The sequence below is a fragment of the Neocloeon triangulifer genome, unplaced genomic scaffold, assembly GCF_031216515.1.
Source record: "Neocloeon triangulifer isolate White Clay Creek 2 clone unplaced genomic scaffold, ASM3121651v1 ptg000014l, whole genome shotgun sequence".
NCBI lineage: Eukaryota > Metazoa > Arthropoda > Insecta > Ephemeroptera > Baetidae > Neocloeon > Neocloeon triangulifer.
The window spans coordinates 10104700-10122963 of record NW_026775556.1 but is presented as its reverse complement, the minus strand read 5'-3'; the positions used below and the strand labels follow the sequence as shown (position 1 = coordinate 10122963).

The window sequence follows — 18264 nt, the reverse complement described above, 5'->3', positions numbered from 1 at the left end:
AATTTTTTAGACACTGTCGCCTGAGAACATCTTTTTTTACTTTCAAAAAGAAATATTCGTTGAATTTTTTGCTTGTTTCAATTCGACAATCTCATCAAAGGAAAGTTTAATCGGTTTCCAATTGCACTTTATGGGAGCAGAAACTAAAGTGCACACTTTGCTTTCATTCAGCATTGTGCATTATGTTGAATGAGCTCATTAATAGCAGATAAGGCGACCACAGCAGATTTATTATTTAATGCGGTCTGGGCAGATTGCTCTGGGAATGGCCACACATTTGCAGCGAGAGCGCATTTCCAATGGCAAATCGCGCTGCACCACAACCAGTGCTGGAAATAACCTTCGGTTGGCCAACCATAACTTCCCGGCAGCGACCTCGCGATAAATTGCGCTGCACCGCTGTCCAGATTAATTCCTATTCAAACATATTTTTAATGATGACCGAGGGCTCCGCCTGCTGCGAAATAATTCACAATGCTGACATTCATTTTAATCCCGGCCTTTGCGCCCGGAAAAAAAGAAAGGTACGATTTTTTTCTCCGTTCGGACGAATTATTGGAGCGACTGCACCCGGCCAGCTGCGACTCTTCGTCAGCGGAAAATCGCCACTTTCCAATATCAAGTGCGGAATAATTTCGCCGGCAGTCGTGGCAGATGGACACATGTGACACCGGCCAAATATTAGCGCCGCTTGTCTTCTTTGCGAGCCAGTGAGTGTGAAATCGGTGCAGAGGCGCTTGAAAACAATCGCGAGGGAGGCAGAGGACTCGAGCTGTAGCAAAACTTTTACATTGAAAATTTATAACTGCCACCAGCTTGTCTGTTCAGGAAAAAAAGTCTTTCGTCAATAAAAGTTAAGCGTTCTTTTTCATAGATCATAGTATTACATCTTATTTATTTCTTCTTTTAAAATATATTTCAATTTCGTTTAAAAACACTTATTAACAATAATTGTCATAATCAATGGATTATGTACACTCAATCAAAATCTAGACTACAATTGCTTTGTATAGCATTTGAATTACACGCGCCATCAATCAATAATAAATATATTATTACAATGAATTTTTAATGTTTTTGCGACAGAAATTAAACAAAAATTGTGTAAATGTATAATAATTTTTAATAAAAACAAAAAACAATTAAGTGTACCATAATGTAAAATATTTTGTGTTAATAATCAATAAGAAGAAAAAGATAAAAAATTTTTAACTCTGCAAAATAATATAAATAGTATAATATTATTAATTTAAAGTATATGCTATTTTTTATTACATTAAAACTTTGTTTTATTATATTCCAATTGATAAAACAATTATTTTAAACAATTTAAGGGAGGGTATGTTGCGAGTCGGCGCCAAAATACTCTTCAGACGGCGAGCAACAGCCGACGAGCAGATAATGAAACTTCAAAGTCAGCACGTCGTGTCTTCTTCTTGCATGGGCAGCAGACGCCGGGCGAAACAAGAAGGGTCCGTTGTCTTGTAATGAGAGTGTGTATGTGTGCATGACTCGGCGCATCTAGCTCATAAAAAAGTGGCTGGGCTTGCATTTTGCGAAGTCGAGTGCAGCTCATTTATCTTATTCTGGGCAGACACATCAGAGAGAAGCAGCAAACAAGCCTAATCTTGGCGAAATGCTGGGAAAATGGCTCAAAGGCTTTCACGTCTAATTCCCAGCGGTTTTTAGGCCACGGAATTTCATCTGCAGAATAAATCAGTTTAGCGGTCAGAGGTTTTTTTTTCATTTGTACTTTTTTCCTTTCATCTGCATAGAGAGAATTTATATGTATACGAGAGTGGTGCAATTTATTACAGGGCAAAGTATATACATTTTTTGAATTAGCCAGGGCGGTGTAATTTATCAGCGACGGGAAATGGCCGGATGGTTTTGCTGCTCTACTGCGAGCGGAGATGTACGTGATCGTAATTCTGCCGCGCTGAAAAATATGTAATGATAAATTCCACCCGCTTATTTATAATAACATATACACGACGCGAAATCTGCGACGCGCCCATTTGTATTCATCTCGGCGAGCTGGAATGAGCGGTGCCGAGAGCGCCCAAATGGACCCGCCGAGTTAATAATGCAAAATCCAATTTGCGAGATAAAAGCGGGTCATTTTCTTTCTTTCTTTTTTTTGCACGCAAAGACTTAATGAGCGGTCCCGCGCGCTTTTTCCATTTCCGCTAATAATCTATCATCAGTAATGCCTGCGAGTTTTCCGACCGACAAGCGCACGTCTCTTTAATTTTTTTCCTTCTTTCTTTCGGCGAGAGCCATTTTTGCCCTTGGTTTCCTGCGCAGTGCACGGGGAAATTGTGTCTGTGCCCCGGCGGCCGGTGTTCGTTTTCCATTCCCGCGGGAATCGCAGGGGAGAAAACGGCCTGGGGTGCCGAAATGGACTCAAACGGGTGAGAAAGTGGCAGGCCCAGCAACAACTAGACTCTACTCGTTCAGGCCGAAGTATATTTTCTTTTCTGCATCACTATTATGAAATTGTTTTAAAATTTTTATTTTACAAAGTACAAAAACGATGCATTTTTTAGGAACTTTTTTCTTGTTTGCATTTTTTGCTGACCAGCAATATTCTTATCGTGTTTTGTATGTAATATTGCACCAAAATTTATTCCTCAATTTCAATTAATTATTTTAATCAATAACTTGTAAGTTATACATGATTATATCAAATCACTGGAACACATAAAAAGTTAAACTATAAGATTATGAACATGAGTTAGGATTAAGTATTGGTAATTATTTTTAATTAATTTGTGCAGTTTAAAGTATACTTCGGCATTTGACTAACTTAAAATTAAAAGTATGGAAAAATAAAATGCCAACTAAATAATGTTAATTAAAAATAATTTAATATTCTTTTTAATATATAAATTTAAAAATTTTTTATTTTAAATCTTGTGAGTGAAAGTAAGGGTGGTTTGCGTCCCTTTAAGTCATGATTTTTAATAACGACCGCACCCACAAGAACAATAGCGGCTTCCAAGTTGGATGCATTTGAAATTTGCCAGTGGCCCGAATATTTCTTCTATTGGAAGCTCTTTTGGCGCGCGCCGGCACGCAACAAAAAAGTCATCACCAGAAGAGCTCACGGCAAAAAGAGAGAGTGAAGCGAGCGCGTTTGGTTTGCAGCGAATGGGGGAGATTGCGCCCAAAAATGATGTTTTATTCATGCAGAACGACAGGGAACGGCTCTTTTTGCTGCGTCCGTCTGCGTCCACACCAAACTTATTGATTTGTTCGCACGGATTTTCATTCACCACGTCTTTGATTTGAATCTTGTTTGGCAGTGATTAATGACCTCGTGGACACTGGAATTATTCTCGGTTTTTATTTTAATGATAAAAAAGTTCCAAAGTATTTCAACCACTGCCAAAAAATAACATGCTCACTCAAACAGAGGGATTCATAAATAAGTGAGCGACTTTTTGCTGCTAACTTTTGGCAGACTTTCAGCAGGGCGAATATGACGGCGATTCGGTGGAATCGTCCACGAAGGCAACTAAACGTGAGAGAAAAGTTGGAAGGTTCCAATCACCGCATTACTAGAGTAAAATTATTATTTAGAATTATTTAATTTTAATACATGATATACAATATTTTGGCGAACTTCAGGAAACGATTTTTTGTATAACTATTCACAACAGTATTGTCAGTATTCATAAAAAGAATGAGAAGAAAACAAAAATGAATGCATCACATAAAAAAAACCGTTCATGTAATAATGCTCGAGCATATCTTGAGTTTGATCTGCATAATGCAGCATAATTGCATCGTGTCTCTCGCGCTCATTTTTGAAAAACGAATCCCTCCTTGCTACACATGGCAAGCAACAGCGCCAAAAGCCAAGTGACAGCTTGATTTGTACTAATATCATCATAACAAACACAGCACACAGCTGCACAATACATTTTTAGAACCGCGCCAAAAGATGTGGCCGAAACTATGCCGACTTTGTGAGCGGCCAGCGGCCAACGGCGGATTCCTGGTGGCCGAATTGGATAAGGAGAAATTCGCAGAGTGGTGTTTAAATGTTTTGGGAGAAAGTTTGGCTGCGGCAGTTGAAGACACCGACATCGTCTGCTATTTCTGCGTTTGGGACGCAAGGTGAATATTAAAAATAAATATGTTATTAATGTTATTATTATATTTTGTTAATAAATTTCTTCGCTTCTTTTGTTGCAGTTTGCTTTATGAACATGAGGCCAGCTCAAGTAAAAATAATAGCGACATGTGTTGGTGGCCAGAGAATACTCGAAATGCAGACAAAGATGTGAATATCCTGTTTGAAAGCTACAAAGGTAAAGATTCCTTTTTTTTACAAATAAATAGTAATGTTCTCTGTAATTTAAGCTGGCTACGTGCAGCAGTGTTGGGTTTCCTTGAGGAAAGCTCCTGACCAGAAGAAGATGGTGGTCGAAACGTCACCAAGAATAAGGTTGTTAAAGAGAACTAAAATTCCTTGCTGCTATTGCATAAAATTGTTCAGTAAAAGAAGGACATTGAATAATCATATAAAAAATAAGCATGCTGATGATGCAATTAGATGCAACTTCAGTCAACTATGCCTGACATACTTTAAAACTATAGAAGAGAGAGATGACCACATAAAACAATTGCATTTTAAGTCAAAGTCAAAAATTCGCTTTGAATGCCCATATTGCCCTTATTCAATAAGTGGTTTTGAGAAAAAAACTTTACATTATCATGTTAAGGCTAAACATTCAGATGTTGCAATGAAGTGTCAAATGATCAGTTGTGGACAATATTTTAAAACTCGGACTGACTTGGAGCATCATTTCGAGTCGAAACATAAAAGAATTGAGGAGAGAAAAAAGTTTAAATGCACATTCTGCGATTATAAAACCTATACACAGGATCAACTTTTATGCCATGAGTCTAAATATCATCAATTGGTTATCACAACAATACAGTGTCCCAAATGCCCTGAACATTTTTCGAGTAAAAAATCCTTAAAAAACCACATAAATTCAAAGCACAAATATAGAGAATGTCCGTCATGCAATTTAAATATTTCGTTTCGATCGTTTCGTTATCATTTAAAAAAACAAGTGTGCACAATTTGTCAAACTGGAATAGAATGTCAGGAGCAGTGCAGAATGCATAGGCAGGTATGCAAACCCTTATATTATAATTGTGATGTTTGTTCTGAAGTGTTCCAAAAAGCTTGTTTTTTGAAATACCACGTCAACTCAAAGCATTCCAATGCAGTTAAAGGTCTCAAATACAAACACCTTGGATTCAAGTGTACAATTTGCTCCAATTACTATGCTAGCAAAATACTTTTGAATCGTCATAAACAAATTATTCATGGATTTAAAGAAAAGACAAAATTCCAGTGTGCACATTGCTTCCAGCGATTTGTTTATAAACAAGCTATGATGAAACACTTGGCACACATACACAACCTAATAGAGAGGGAGCATATTTGCACGCTTTGTAAGAGAAAATTTTACGTTTTCTTTGATTTGAAGGAGCACATGTCCACATTTCACTCAAGCAAGAAAGTGAAGTGTAAAATATGTCATAGGGAAATTAAAGTCAGTTACCTGAAGAAGCACATGTTTCAAATACATGGCGTGCGTTTGCAGTCAAAAGTGTGTTCTGATGACAATGAATGAATTCAGGCGTTTCAGAAAAGTGTTAATTTTTTTTTAATATAAATCTGCTTAAGTTGTACAAATTGTCAATAAAATTTAGTAAACAAAAAAACTTGTCTGCGCTTTTTGGTTTTATGATTTTCTCGCACAGATTTTCAGTCAGCACGTCTTTGATTTTAATCTTGTTTGGCAGTGATTAACTACCTCGTGGAAACTGAAATTATTCTCGGTTTATTTGATTGGGAAAAAAAGTTTCAAAATAGCTCATCCACTGCCAAAAATAACATGCTCAATAAAACAGGGATAAATAAAATAAAGAGCGATTTTCGCCACAAAACTTTTGGCAGACTTTCAGCGGGGCGAAATATGACGGCGATTCCGTGGAATTGTCCACGGAGGCAACTGCGCGTGAGAGAAGTCGGAAAATTCCAAGCAACGCATTATTCGTAAACGTGAGTGTATCGCGCCGCTGCTTTCTCGCCTTTAATTTTAGTCGACTGCTTTTGGCTCGATTCGAGCTTGCTTTTGCAAAAATAGATTCAAGGAGACAAAACAAAAATGAGCACAGTTTATGTTAATAACAATGCGGCTGGTATTATAATTGTCTGGTCGGTGATGTATTTGACTGCGCTGTGTCTAGACGGCGAAAGAAAAGAAGAGGCAACTCACTCAGTTGGCAACATTTTGGCCCTTTATGAAAAAAGCAGCGGCAGCTCAGTTGGCCGGCCATGAGTAAGTGAACATTAATAACCGGCAAGTGCGCTCTCTCGCCTGCTGCACGTGGATTTATTTGGGTGGCTTTCACGAGCATGATCTCGTTGCTGGAGAGGATTTCGTTAAATATGACTTAGGCTCGGCCGTTGCTTTTACCCGAGGGACATAAATTTGGTCTAAAATTTAGCGGGACGGGCAATACATTTTTATAAATAATTTATGGAGTAAGGAGAACCGCTTTAAATTTTTTTATTCCCTTTTTACAATGTCCAGTTTAAGAGATGATAAAAATTCAGGCATCTTTTTGAAAACATTTTTATTTTTTGGAATGTCAAATATAGTATTGAATGCTATACAACGGCAACCCTACTTTCCTCGCTGTTTGTATCAAACACACGACTTCAATTTACGAGCAATTTCAGAATAAGTTTTTTTACGTGGTTCCTTTCTCCCTTTTGCACAGAAAAAATAACGAATCTGAGAAAATCGAAGTCTACGTGCGCCGAAATCACCCTTGCTTTTTCCCTCGGCGTCGCCTGCTCCTCTTTGATATACGCGCGTAGGTGCTGCAGCTGCAAAATAATAATTGAAAAATGTTTTCCTGCCATAAAGCATCTCGCGGCGGGGCGGAGGCGTCCGGGAGGTTTTTGCGCGCACGTTCTCCGATATAAAGCACCGACTATTAAATAACACGGAAGGAAAAAGTTGCTCACGAGGTGCTTGATCGGCGTGAGGCAAACGTAAAAAGCTTTTGCCGTCAGATATCTGATACTCACTCCATTTCTGCAGACGCCGCCCATCTATTTCCCCATTTCTTTTCCCCACCTTGCAATTTGCACTTTAACTGGTGCTCGAGTGCGACGCCGCTCCTTATCAGCACCGCCGAACTTGCGATTCCCGTTCGAGGAGAGCATCAACCGACCCTCATTCACGATGGGAATTTATTTTTGATTTGTAAATACCGCCGCAGCCAAAGTGTTTTCGAACTTCCATTTCGAGTCTCGGCTGCAGCAATTTGGGCGCTTTTTTGCCGACAAGTATTGGAAAGCGCTTTTGCCAAGATTACTTTTCTCTCGAGGCGTTGTTATTGCACTTTTTCTTTGTTTCATTTTCCTTCTCCAGATAAGAAGTCCAATTTTGTTCTTCAGACGGAACAATCCGCCTTTATTATAGATCCAAGAAACGTCTAATGATGTTCCAGTTTCTATTAAATAAAAAAATAAGCACTGAAGGTGAATTTTTGAGATTCAGCCATTTTTCCGCAACCGCGCCAAAAGCGATAAGAAACGACCCTGCTGCCTACCTTTAGCCCCAATTCCTCTTCCGAGCTGGCCGATCGGTCAGCACCACTTTTAAAAGCGCCCTCGGGCACCACCCAGACTATCTCTCGAGAAAATGGCCAACAACAAATAAACTTTGCAATTTGTCTGCGGCATTTAAATAACGGGCAGGCAGCTCGCCGGTCGGGCGGAGAGCAAACAGGCGAGAGGCAGGTGTGTTGACAAATCCATTGACCCCAACGCTCGAGGGGTTGGTCAATTGAATAACGGCCGAGGTCGACGAAGCTCGGCTTTTCAAGCAAGCGTCCAAAATAAAGAGACCAACGTCGTTCGGCCCGATTTGCTGCTTTTTTCAATCAGTGAGAACAAAATAAAGGGGGATTTATATTCAATAAAATTCAATCGAAGAAAATAAGGTTCATTTATGAAAATTGAATGTAAGGAGACTAATGAAAAAATAAAAAGACGGGCGACCTGTGATCTGTTGGTCCTGATTCCTGTTGTGGCCAAAGAGTTTTAACAAAAATTTAAAATATAATTGAGAATTTTTAATTATATAAAAAACAAAAATTGTAAAAATTTTTTAATTAACTGAGTAACTAATTTTAAACCTATTGCATTTTTAGAAATAATTTTAATTCAAATCTCTTAATTTGAACCAAAATGAAATGGCACCAGAGGAAAATCACCAGTTTGGAGGTAGAGGAAATAAAGGAAAAACTAAATCCCCCGACGAGGAACTGGGCCAAGACAAAAGTGCCTTTCGCAATCAGAAAAGCCGTTGCCGTCTGCACCGTGTATTTGATATCGGCAAAAGTTTGTGCTGGCGCGAGCGGAGCGGGTTTGCAGGTGTCTCCGAGCTCATCACTCTGAGTGATCCGCCTTTGTATCTCGCTCGGTAATCACATCCGCCGCTCCGAGGAATATTTTCCATCTCTCGGCATGGGAAATATGTTTGTCGCGGATCCTACGGGCCGGGGAGAAAGAAGCAACAGCACGCCCGGCTCACTCACTCGCGTCTACGTGCGGTTTATTTATTCGTTTGTTTATGCAGCTCTCTGCTCGCGCCCAACGCCGCCGGGAATATCGCGCCTCTCCATTTAATTTATCGCCGGGAAATTCGCATTTGCACCTTTTACGAGACGCGGGAAGCGAATGGAAATTTCGCCGAGCCGATTTACCAGGCCTTTGCTTCAATTACCGCGGCCGATACGAAAAATGGAATTGCTCGCATAAGTTTCCAACTGTGTCGCGTGAAGTTTAATTGCACTTTCGCGTGACTCTCGAAGTAGTGTTGGCTAGTTATGTTAATGTGTTATTCAATTTGCTAATGCATGGTGTTCATTAAAAGGACACCTAATTGGGTCATTATGGACGCACAACTCTTTTGAAATGTAGATCAATTTATGTAAATTTGCTATTTTTAAAAAGAAATGTAAATTTTTCAATTTTCATAGCAACTCTGAAAGATGAAAACGTGTCACATTTTAATGGTGGTGTAATTTATGTGTTTAGGACCGCGCTTATATTAATATATACGAGCATTTAGACGCACAAAATAAAAAGCAAAGCTGCGACCAGCGTCAGGAGCAATTAATCACGCAGCGCCCGGCTGCCTTCCTCCCAGAATATTTATAAGAATAACAATTTCATCCGCCTCCTCTCCCGCTCTCTTTCCACTGCAGTTTCAGCCAAAATCCCATTTCCTGCTGTCAATAGCACCGCCAACTTTTACATAAAAATATTCGCCCCGGCCGCATATTCTCCCAAAAACTTCGCGACTCCCGTTTGAACGCAAACTACTGAGAACATTCAAATGCCGGGAAGGCGAGAGGGCGCAAATAACAGCGCCAGCTTGTAAACGCCAGTGGCGTGACGAACCTCGGTAGAACAAAACCTCATTTATATTCACATGGCTCACCACAATATTTTGGTAGAATAAAAATAAAACATAAATTCTCCCATACTCAGTAAAAATTATCAATTTATCTTGAGAGAAATGAATTCTTTTCTTCAAAAACAAAGTTTTAATATTTCGTTGATGAAACACATGTAATGTTGAAATGTAATTTTCAAATTTGTATATACAAATTTCAATTTGTATTATTTGGAGGTCAAGGTCCCTAGAGGTCCACATACGCCCCTGTTTAGCACAATGGTTGGCTTTATGGCTCGAAGAAGATGCATTTCAGACACTTTGGGTCGGTTTCCGGAAGAGGCGCCTCGGAAAATGTGCGGCGATATTTTTGTTTCCTCCTTATTTGATATCGTACGTTATTTGGAAGGGCCGCGCTTAGGGATTATCCGCAATTTATTTTCGGTCTCCAATAGTGCCACACAAATTCAGGCATGGAATCGATTTTTGAACCCGCATTTAAATAAATCACGGTTAACGCGGATGCAATTCGCACTTGGTTCGAATTTGGCCGGCTGCTCGGCGCGGCGTTTGTGATTTACGCGGGTAGGAAGCAAGCGTTATTTGCCTAATGCAGGCACCAGCGACGCCGCCGGACCAGCTAAATCATTTGACGCATATATTTTATAGCGATGGAATCACATCGGGCACAAATTTCATGAGAAATTTGAGAAATAATTTTGCAGTATAATATGGTTTTTAATTTTATTTATTTTATATTATTTAAATTTAAATTATTTCTAATAAATGTTTACTTTAATTTAGATTTCTTTTATTTGAAAATTGAATACATTTTGGAAATTAAAAATTCTAGCTTCATTATTTGATGAAATTTTGTTTTATTTTATTTTCGTTTTAAACAGAAAATTTTTAAGTTATTGTCAAATTTAAATCCATATAAACCATAAAACTATTTCTTTTTAGTTAATGGAAGTGAATGATAATTACAGTTTTCAATGTTAACTCTTTGTGATTGAATGAATATTTAAAATTTAAAATAATAAATTAAATAACATGATCATGATCATAGCCTAAACTAAAGAGAAAATTTCTCTTAAGTGATGGATGGTGAGCTTGGGGACTATAAATATTGATAAACAGAGAGGAGTGATCGATTTCCGACGGAGTCAATAAATCACGCGTACTCTCCGCGTCATCGCAGGTGAATAACGAGTGGAGCATTAGCGCTGCTTTTCTTCCAGCTCGGCGGGCCGTGAAAATTAAAGCAGCGTGGGTTATTAGTTTTTGATATCAGTCTCTACTGGTGAACGGAACGAACGAACGTATTATTGAATGTATATTTTATGGCCTCCGTCTGTTGGCAAAGCCTGGCGGATTACGTGCGCTGCTTTAGCCTGCTGCATTCCCGCCGTAGGACTTCGCCTCTCATTCCGCCGCCTCGTCCCGTGAATTATGGCCAAACTTTTACCTGCGACTTTTTTGATTTTATATACCAGCTGCTGCATCATTTTAATACTCAAGATTAATATTTTTCGCGCGAAACTACGGTGCTTTGTCGCGGAATTTATGCGCCTAACAACACACGTATGATTTTTAAAACCATAAGGTGACTCGAAACTTTGGCAATAAATTCAGAATAAATCAAACCGGTGGAGCCCGATAGGGAATAAAATATACGAATGGCAGTAGAACCAAAGCCGCCGATAGAAGAGAGAAGAGCGAGTGTTTTTGCTGTCAGCCGCGTGTGCAAAAAAGTACTATGTTTGGCTGAATTGCAATATTTCATTCTGGACCGAAAATGATTTATGGCTGGATAGAAATTCAAATATTGTTTTGCGTCAGCTTTTCGTAAATTTTGGTATTAAAAAAAAATTGAAAAAAAAACATGGAAATAAATAATAATTATTTATTTACTGAATGTATAATATAAAAACTTAAAACATTCAAGCATAAATATAAATATCTTAATGAGACTAATATTTTCAAGTTCCAAGGGAAAGAAAAAAAATTTCTGCAGCCAGAGGTTCTGCGGCCTATAAAGTAAATGTAGCGACAAAGCTCACGCAATTTATATTTTTTGTATGTATAATAAATCTAATAAAGTAAGTACAAGGTAAAAGTTTAATAAATATTATTCTTTGAAGGATTAAACCAGATTAAACAACCAACTCCTAGAGCAGTAGTTAAATTATTATTTTAATTTACTATATAGTACTATCCAGGTACTATCATAATTTTATAAAAAAATATGATGCGGAATTGAATGTAAACAAAATATGATGCAAAAATCGGACAAAAAAACATTAATGAATAATAACAAAAGAATGCTATAGACTTGGCCATCCATAATTATAATAATGGTAACGTTTTAATTCAAGCAAATAAAAATCACGACTGCCTGTCTAAAAGAGAATGAACATTTTTAAAGCTAGAGACGAGGCAGCGAAGTTTGAAAGCGACATTTACAGAGTAAAAAGTCGTCACTAGCTCTGCCATAGAGGTTTTGCAGCCGGCAAAAATTGCCCCTGGCAATAATCAGCAGGCTTTTGTCACGCCCGTCCCGCCGATGGAAGCGGCAGAGAAAAATGAGCAGTCTACCCTTCCCGTGGGTAGGCGAGGAACAACTTTTCCGCCGCCCAGAAAGAACGAAAAAAGACAATCTGGCGGACCGCAAAATGATTCATCTCTGCGGCTGCGGATTTAACACGGGCGCGCACACACAGAGAGAAGCCGGAATTTAATTTCATCTGTCATTATCGCCCCGCTCAAGACTGACGCGGAAATAAATGACTTGTGGCCTAATATCTGCAGCCCATCAACAACCCTGTGCTAACACGCGCCCGTGGCCGCAGATACGGGGGCTAAATCGCTGCTCGGATTTGAGTTATGAACCGTTGAAACGACGCGGCCGTTTTATATTGAAAAGCGTCTGCCGGAAAAGAAAACGGAGAGGAATCTCGTCAGCGCAATGATAAATGCGCTTTGTTGGGTTTATTTACCTGGAAACTGGACCTTCTGCTGCCTGGAAGTTGTTCATTTTTCATCGAGACCACCTAAAACAGTAAATAATCCCTTTGTAAATTTTTGCGCAGAAAAATAAGAAAAAAATTATTTTAAAAGAATTAAAATGTGCTTTTACCTTTGTAATAATTTGATTCTTTATATCTTGGATTTATCTTAATGTATAACACAAGAATGAAAATTATTTTTCTTGCGTTCAGAAAAACATTAATGAAGATTAATTTTGAGTGCATTAACTATAAGGACCATAAATAAATTAAAACTATTTAATACTCTGTATCTTTACTTTCATCACCAGCCTCACTATGAACTTCAAGCTTAAACTTTTCAATTTTCTACAAATTAGTCTGATCGTCGTCTCAGCCCTTGCGTCCTTGAGCGAACACGCCCCTTATCGCGTTTAATCAGAGGCGAAACTTAATCTTCAAAGAGGGGTTCGGTGCATATTAAACCCCAAGAGCTGTGTCTTGCTGATCCTCTTCTCTCGGCTTTGTTGCCGCGGCTCTGCCGAGTGGGAAATTCCTGCCGTTCTGTTTTGTGTGTCTCGGCATGTGTGCTCGCGCCAAAACACTTTTGATCCCGTGTATTTGCACACTCATTGAGCGGCGGCGCCCCTTGGCAAAATAAGTCGGCTGCTGGCGCCTTTGATGGGCCCCACTGAATGAAACAATGGTTTCGGGGCGCCGAGACCGCAACACACCTGGCCAAATAGTCGAGCGCCGACCGCAACGAAACTGGCTCTCGTGTTGGACCAAAGGCGGCCTCGCAGATTGTGGCGTGCAAATATTGCGGCAACGCATTTGCTCTGTTTGCCCCGAACTCTTTTGCGGCTTATGACGATTATGATTATAACCCCCACCTTTGTGAAGAAATTGTGGAAAAATTAAATATAATTTTTTTGTCTGTTTGAATTTCAATCTAAACTAATTTTTTTTTTTTAATATTTATTATTTTTTATGCACTTGTCTTGCACTTCTTGTAAAATTCTATTAAAACAATTTTACATGTATTTAATTCAAAAATATTTTTATCTTCAATCCAAAGGAAGCTTTGATATTTTATGCTCTTTTTCAAGCATTGGATTCAGTTTAAGTCTATTAATTAGTTTCCCTGTAGTTTCCAAACTCTAATCCGCTCCGTCAATTTGAATTTAGTGTAAATATTTCTTTGAATGTTAAGCAATCAAAAATTAAAATAAAAAATTCCGTTTCGCCGAAGTTAATTCAAATTTGTAAATCATTCTCCATAATCAGTTAAATTTTGGCTGCATAATACCAATGAGTAAATTTTCTTTCATAAGGGTGCTATTTTTGCTCAACCCTGCGGTATGGCTTAAAACAGTGGGAGGCCGTGTGCACGCGTGTATATTTATACTCATTTAAACCCTTTCGCCCATTCCATTGCAGAGAGAGCAAACACCCATTATTCGGCTATTGTACCAATGCGCGCGTGCTCCCTCGCTCTGTATGTGCATTATGATAATGGCCTCGGGATCGGGCGGCCGACTAATGATTTCGCCACTGCCACCACTGGCGAGGTCCTCTCTTTGTTTCAATCTCTGCTCTTTCGTTTCTCTCGCAGCCGCATTCGAGCATTCAGCAAATATTGAATGATTTTGCGGGTCGCCGCAAAATGGGAGACGACCAAGCGAGCATCAGCAAATAATGCCCTAGAGATTTATTATAAAATTTTCAAATTTTGCAACAGCATTTTAAAAATTCAATTTTTTTTTCTAAACCAAAAATAGAAAAAGTCATTTTTATTTTTAGATTTTTCAAAACTTTAAATGACAGCAGATTAATTTGTCACCGAGTATATAGAAATTGTTAGTCCGCAGCTAAATTGAGTTATAAACCAAAAGAGGCTAATGGCTGTGCCACTCACGCAATATTGCCGACGACACAAACAAATTTTTTACGTTCATGTGCACAAATTGCAGACCGAATTACGGCCGGCGCGGTGCCCATTTTGGCACTTAGCCGGCCAATCAGCCCGACGGCCGAAATTCGGGCAGCTGCCAACTGAACCGTCAGCTCGTTATCGCCAGATATTACGGGCTATCCTGTTTTGATAGCTATTGCCGCCATTAATTCGCAAGTGGGCCGTGAAAATAAACGCGCCTTTGATCTTTGACGGTGCCACTCTCGCTGCACTCGGCGCCGCTGGTGAGCGAGCGCGCCTACAAAGTGAAAATTTGCATAATATCGAGCACCACGTTTGATGAGTTGCTCCATCCCGAGAGGACTTTATTTCGGAAAAAGGAGCACGAATCCAGCAGTGTAGCTTAATTTTCTCTCTAGGGTTTTACGCAGAAACGTAATTGGATTTGCAAAAATATAGAGGTTTAAAATTTATCGGTTGGTTTTTTCAGTCCATCCTTTTTTCTCAAGAGAATATTTAAAAAATAAAAATTGAAGTTTGTGAATATCGTTGGAAAATTGTGTTCTGATCTTCAAAAAATAATTGTAGGAATAGTTTATAATTATAGATAAATTTTTACAATTTTTTTAACCAAATAAAAAAAATTAACCATCAAACAAAAAGACTCAAAGATACATTAATTTGTGACGTTTTTGTCAGCAATTTACATTTTAATTATTTTCTGTAATTGCTTTTTTTACTTATGACAAAATAAAATGCATGAATTAAAATTTTTATAGTTGTGTAAATCTCGTCTGATTTATAAATGAGATCACAGCCAGGTGTGGCCTTTGTGAACAAAGTGATGAATGCTCATGCTGGTAAATTAGGTCAAAAAGCAGCAAAGCGAGGTGCTGCACTTTGCAGCATGTAAATTCATCTGAGAGCGCACAGCATTTCGCCTTGAATTACAAACACACATTAACAACTGCGCTCCCACCCTGAGCAGCCTCTCTCTCGCGTCAAATCTCACAAAAGCGCCTGCAATTTACGTTCCCCAGTTGCAAAATATTTTCCCTCTGCATGCAGAGAAAGGGGTTTTTGCTTCCGCTCGTTATTTGACTGCCTCTCGTTACGAAATTCTCCAGTTTTATTTTCCTTCCTCTGCTTCTTTTTTTTAACGAGACGACAGCCAGGATTATTCCGAGCTTTATTTCACCTCGCGTCGCTGACACGCGGGATAAGTCGCTGGGATGAACTGAAATGATGTATTAGCTCAACCGAGGAGAGAGTGATTGATCGCTAATTTATTGATATTTCGCCGGTCTAGCTGCCACATCTTCTCCAGCCTGTATTAATTTTGCTCTTTTTCTTTGCCATCTCAACGTCGCATCTGGTTAATGATTTATGATCCGTGTTTTTCTGTATCGTTCCATTATAATGTATTGACAAAATTTTGTTTCTTTTGTGACAAATTGTCATACCATTAGCCAAATTATGATATTTTTTACAATATACAATTTTTAATAGAGGACACAGAAAATAAAAGTATAGGCTTTTTTAATAAATATAATGCCTAATTGAGATAATGTTTCCTCTCTCAAATCTCATGTGATGCTCTCAGAGGATACAACTCACCTCAGATTTTTATTTTTAATTTTTTTTTTTTTAAAGTCACATAAATTTAAGATTTTTTAATAATTGATGACAATTAATTTTTTTTTTTCAAATTGAGTTCTGCACATGAAAGGATGGATTCAAAGTGTAACTTTGGCTTTTGCTCTGGTTTCTCTTGCACGTGTCAAACCTCTTGGAGAGAGACTCGGACCATGAAGGCGGAACAAATTAAAATTCAAGGGGTCCAACGCATCTCGGGACGAAGCCATCTTGTTTGTGGACACGATGCTCGGTGCGTTCGGCAGGCACAAAGTTGTAAATTCGCAGTCCTGCGGGACGTGATTAGTTTGCATGCTCCTCGGCGACGAGAGACACGCGCAAGTCTCGGTGCGTGTTAAAAATGCAAATCTCCGCAGAAGGAATGAAATAAATGGAAATCCGACGGAACGAATCTGCAGCCGCACCTCTCTCAGCGTGTTTTATCACATAATCCGGACGAGCCGGCCGGGCTAACTTGGTAATTGAATTAGCCCATTAACATATCTGCCACCGCGAACGCCTCTTTCTTGGGAATTAATTTAATGATATTTTTATAACTTTGTGAGTGTGTACACAGCCGGCGAGCCTTGATTCATTTTTCGCCTCAGCTACCTTTTTTCGGAGAGCGGCTAATTGGATAAAAATTGCCGCCTGCGAAACAAGGAGGCTGCAATTTATTTTGCTGCGTGGGCGAGAGCTCAAGAGAAATGGCGCTTTCCATAAAAATTTGGTCTTGGCTAATGGCAAGATAAAATGTGCATTTTAAAAACTAGTTTCGGAAAATACTTTAAAAATTTATTTAACAAAATTAAAAAGCCGCTATAGTTTATCGAATTCAGTTTTTTAATAAATGAAAAATTAATACATCCTTAATTTTTTAAAGCAAAATCGTGAAATATAAACATTATGATGATTTAATTCTTTCAGAAGAAATTCTTCAATTAAAACTTATGTTAATACGTTCATGAAAATATAAAAACAAAGAATTATGAAGCACAATTCATTATTTTCTAAAAAAGGGCCTTCACCTCGACAAGTTGTAATCAACAGCGCGCAGGGAAAAGAAAAACACCACGGAGCATTCCCATTTTATTAAAACAAACACGTATACATTTAGAATTTTAATCTCGCCGAGCGCAAACCGAGCCAGCATATCCACGCAAAAATGGGGTCAAGTGGTTGCATGAAAATAATAATCGAGTGCATAAATACCGCAGAGAATTCGAAAAAGAGGCACAGAGTTGGAAAATTCGAGTGCACGAGAGCTGCCGCCTTTCTCTCTTTTCCTCTCTTTTTTCTTCTCCTCGGCAGCATAAACATTCGGCTGACTGCACATTGAGACTTTGACGGGGGTTGTGCGCCTCCAGGGACCTGCATTACGACTGCACCGGGGAATATCCGGAGGGTGGAAACGCAAATATGCCATGATACGCACAGCTTAATATACTCGCTCTCTCGCAGCAGCAGGTACTTTCTATATTGACTGGCACAAGGTGTGTACAGATTTGACGCCCTCCCAAGGCAAACAAAATTTCAATTTTTACGCTCCTCGGTCCCTGTCAGGTGGCGCGGGACGGGATTGAAATGGGAAAAGAGAAAGGACGGACTGCGTAGGAACAGCGAGTGAATTATTCAGGGGGCGAATTTTATGAGCGAAGGAGATGAAGTTTAAATATTAAATACTGCAATTCGGCTTTATATCTTATTCCCGGGGCTTTAAAGTGACAGACGGTTATTATGGAAAAGTCCATTTGGTGGCGGCGGCTTTATGAGAATGAAACTTTACTCTCGCAGACAGGGGGTCGGAGGGAAACAACAATTTTTTCGCGTTATTTTCAGCTAGAAAAAAATACAGTGCATGTGGGTGGATTTAAAATGAAAAGAAAAAATGCTGGCAGTGGAAATTAGGCTCGTCGTTTTAGCAAACAGGGTATAATGAAGCGGAAACATAAGTGATACAAGTTGCGAAAGCCTTTTAAAGCAGCGCCGCTTAATTTCTGCCAAAACTAAAAGCGTCGCACATTTGCATTCGCCTCGTCGGCCCCGGTTTTGCGTTCGTCGAGCAAGAGGACATTAATTATCATCAAGCAGCGGCATGCTCTAATGCAAGTCATAATTAATTAAACGCAAATTCCGGCTCCGAAAAAAGTGCTAAACACCATATTTCAGCGCAAGGGTCATTAGCCCGCGGCTAGGAAAGTGACGGCCGCCGCGAAAC

General features: G+C 39.1%; 2 protein-coding genes across 7 annotated transcripts in view; one reads left to right on the top strand and one right to left on the bottom strand.

Moving 5' to 3' along the window:
• LOC132200926 (insulin-like growth factor-binding protein complex acid labile subunit) overlaps nt 1-18264 on the bottom strand; it is a 161536-nt gene that overhangs the window by 13786 nt on the left and 129486 nt on the right. For all 6 annotated transcript variants that reach the window (XM_059626717.1, XM_059626718.1, XM_059626715.1 and 3 more), the window contains one exon: nt 12509-12562. In XM_059626717.1, the coding sequence (XP_059482700.1) occupies nt 12509-12562 (54 nt within the window). The remainder of the gene's footprint in view (nt 1-12508; nt 12563-18264) is intronic.
• LOC132200248 (PR domain zinc finger protein 5-like) lies at nt 3905-5766 on the top strand. Its single transcript, XM_059625576.1, has 3 exons — nt 3905-4125; nt 4204-4319; nt 4372-5766. Exons 1-3 carry the CDS (start codon nt 3950-3952, stop codon nt 5658-5660), a joined length of 1581 nt encoding a protein of 526 aa, XP_059481559.1. The 5' UTR covers nt 3905-3949; the 3' UTR covers nt 5661-5766.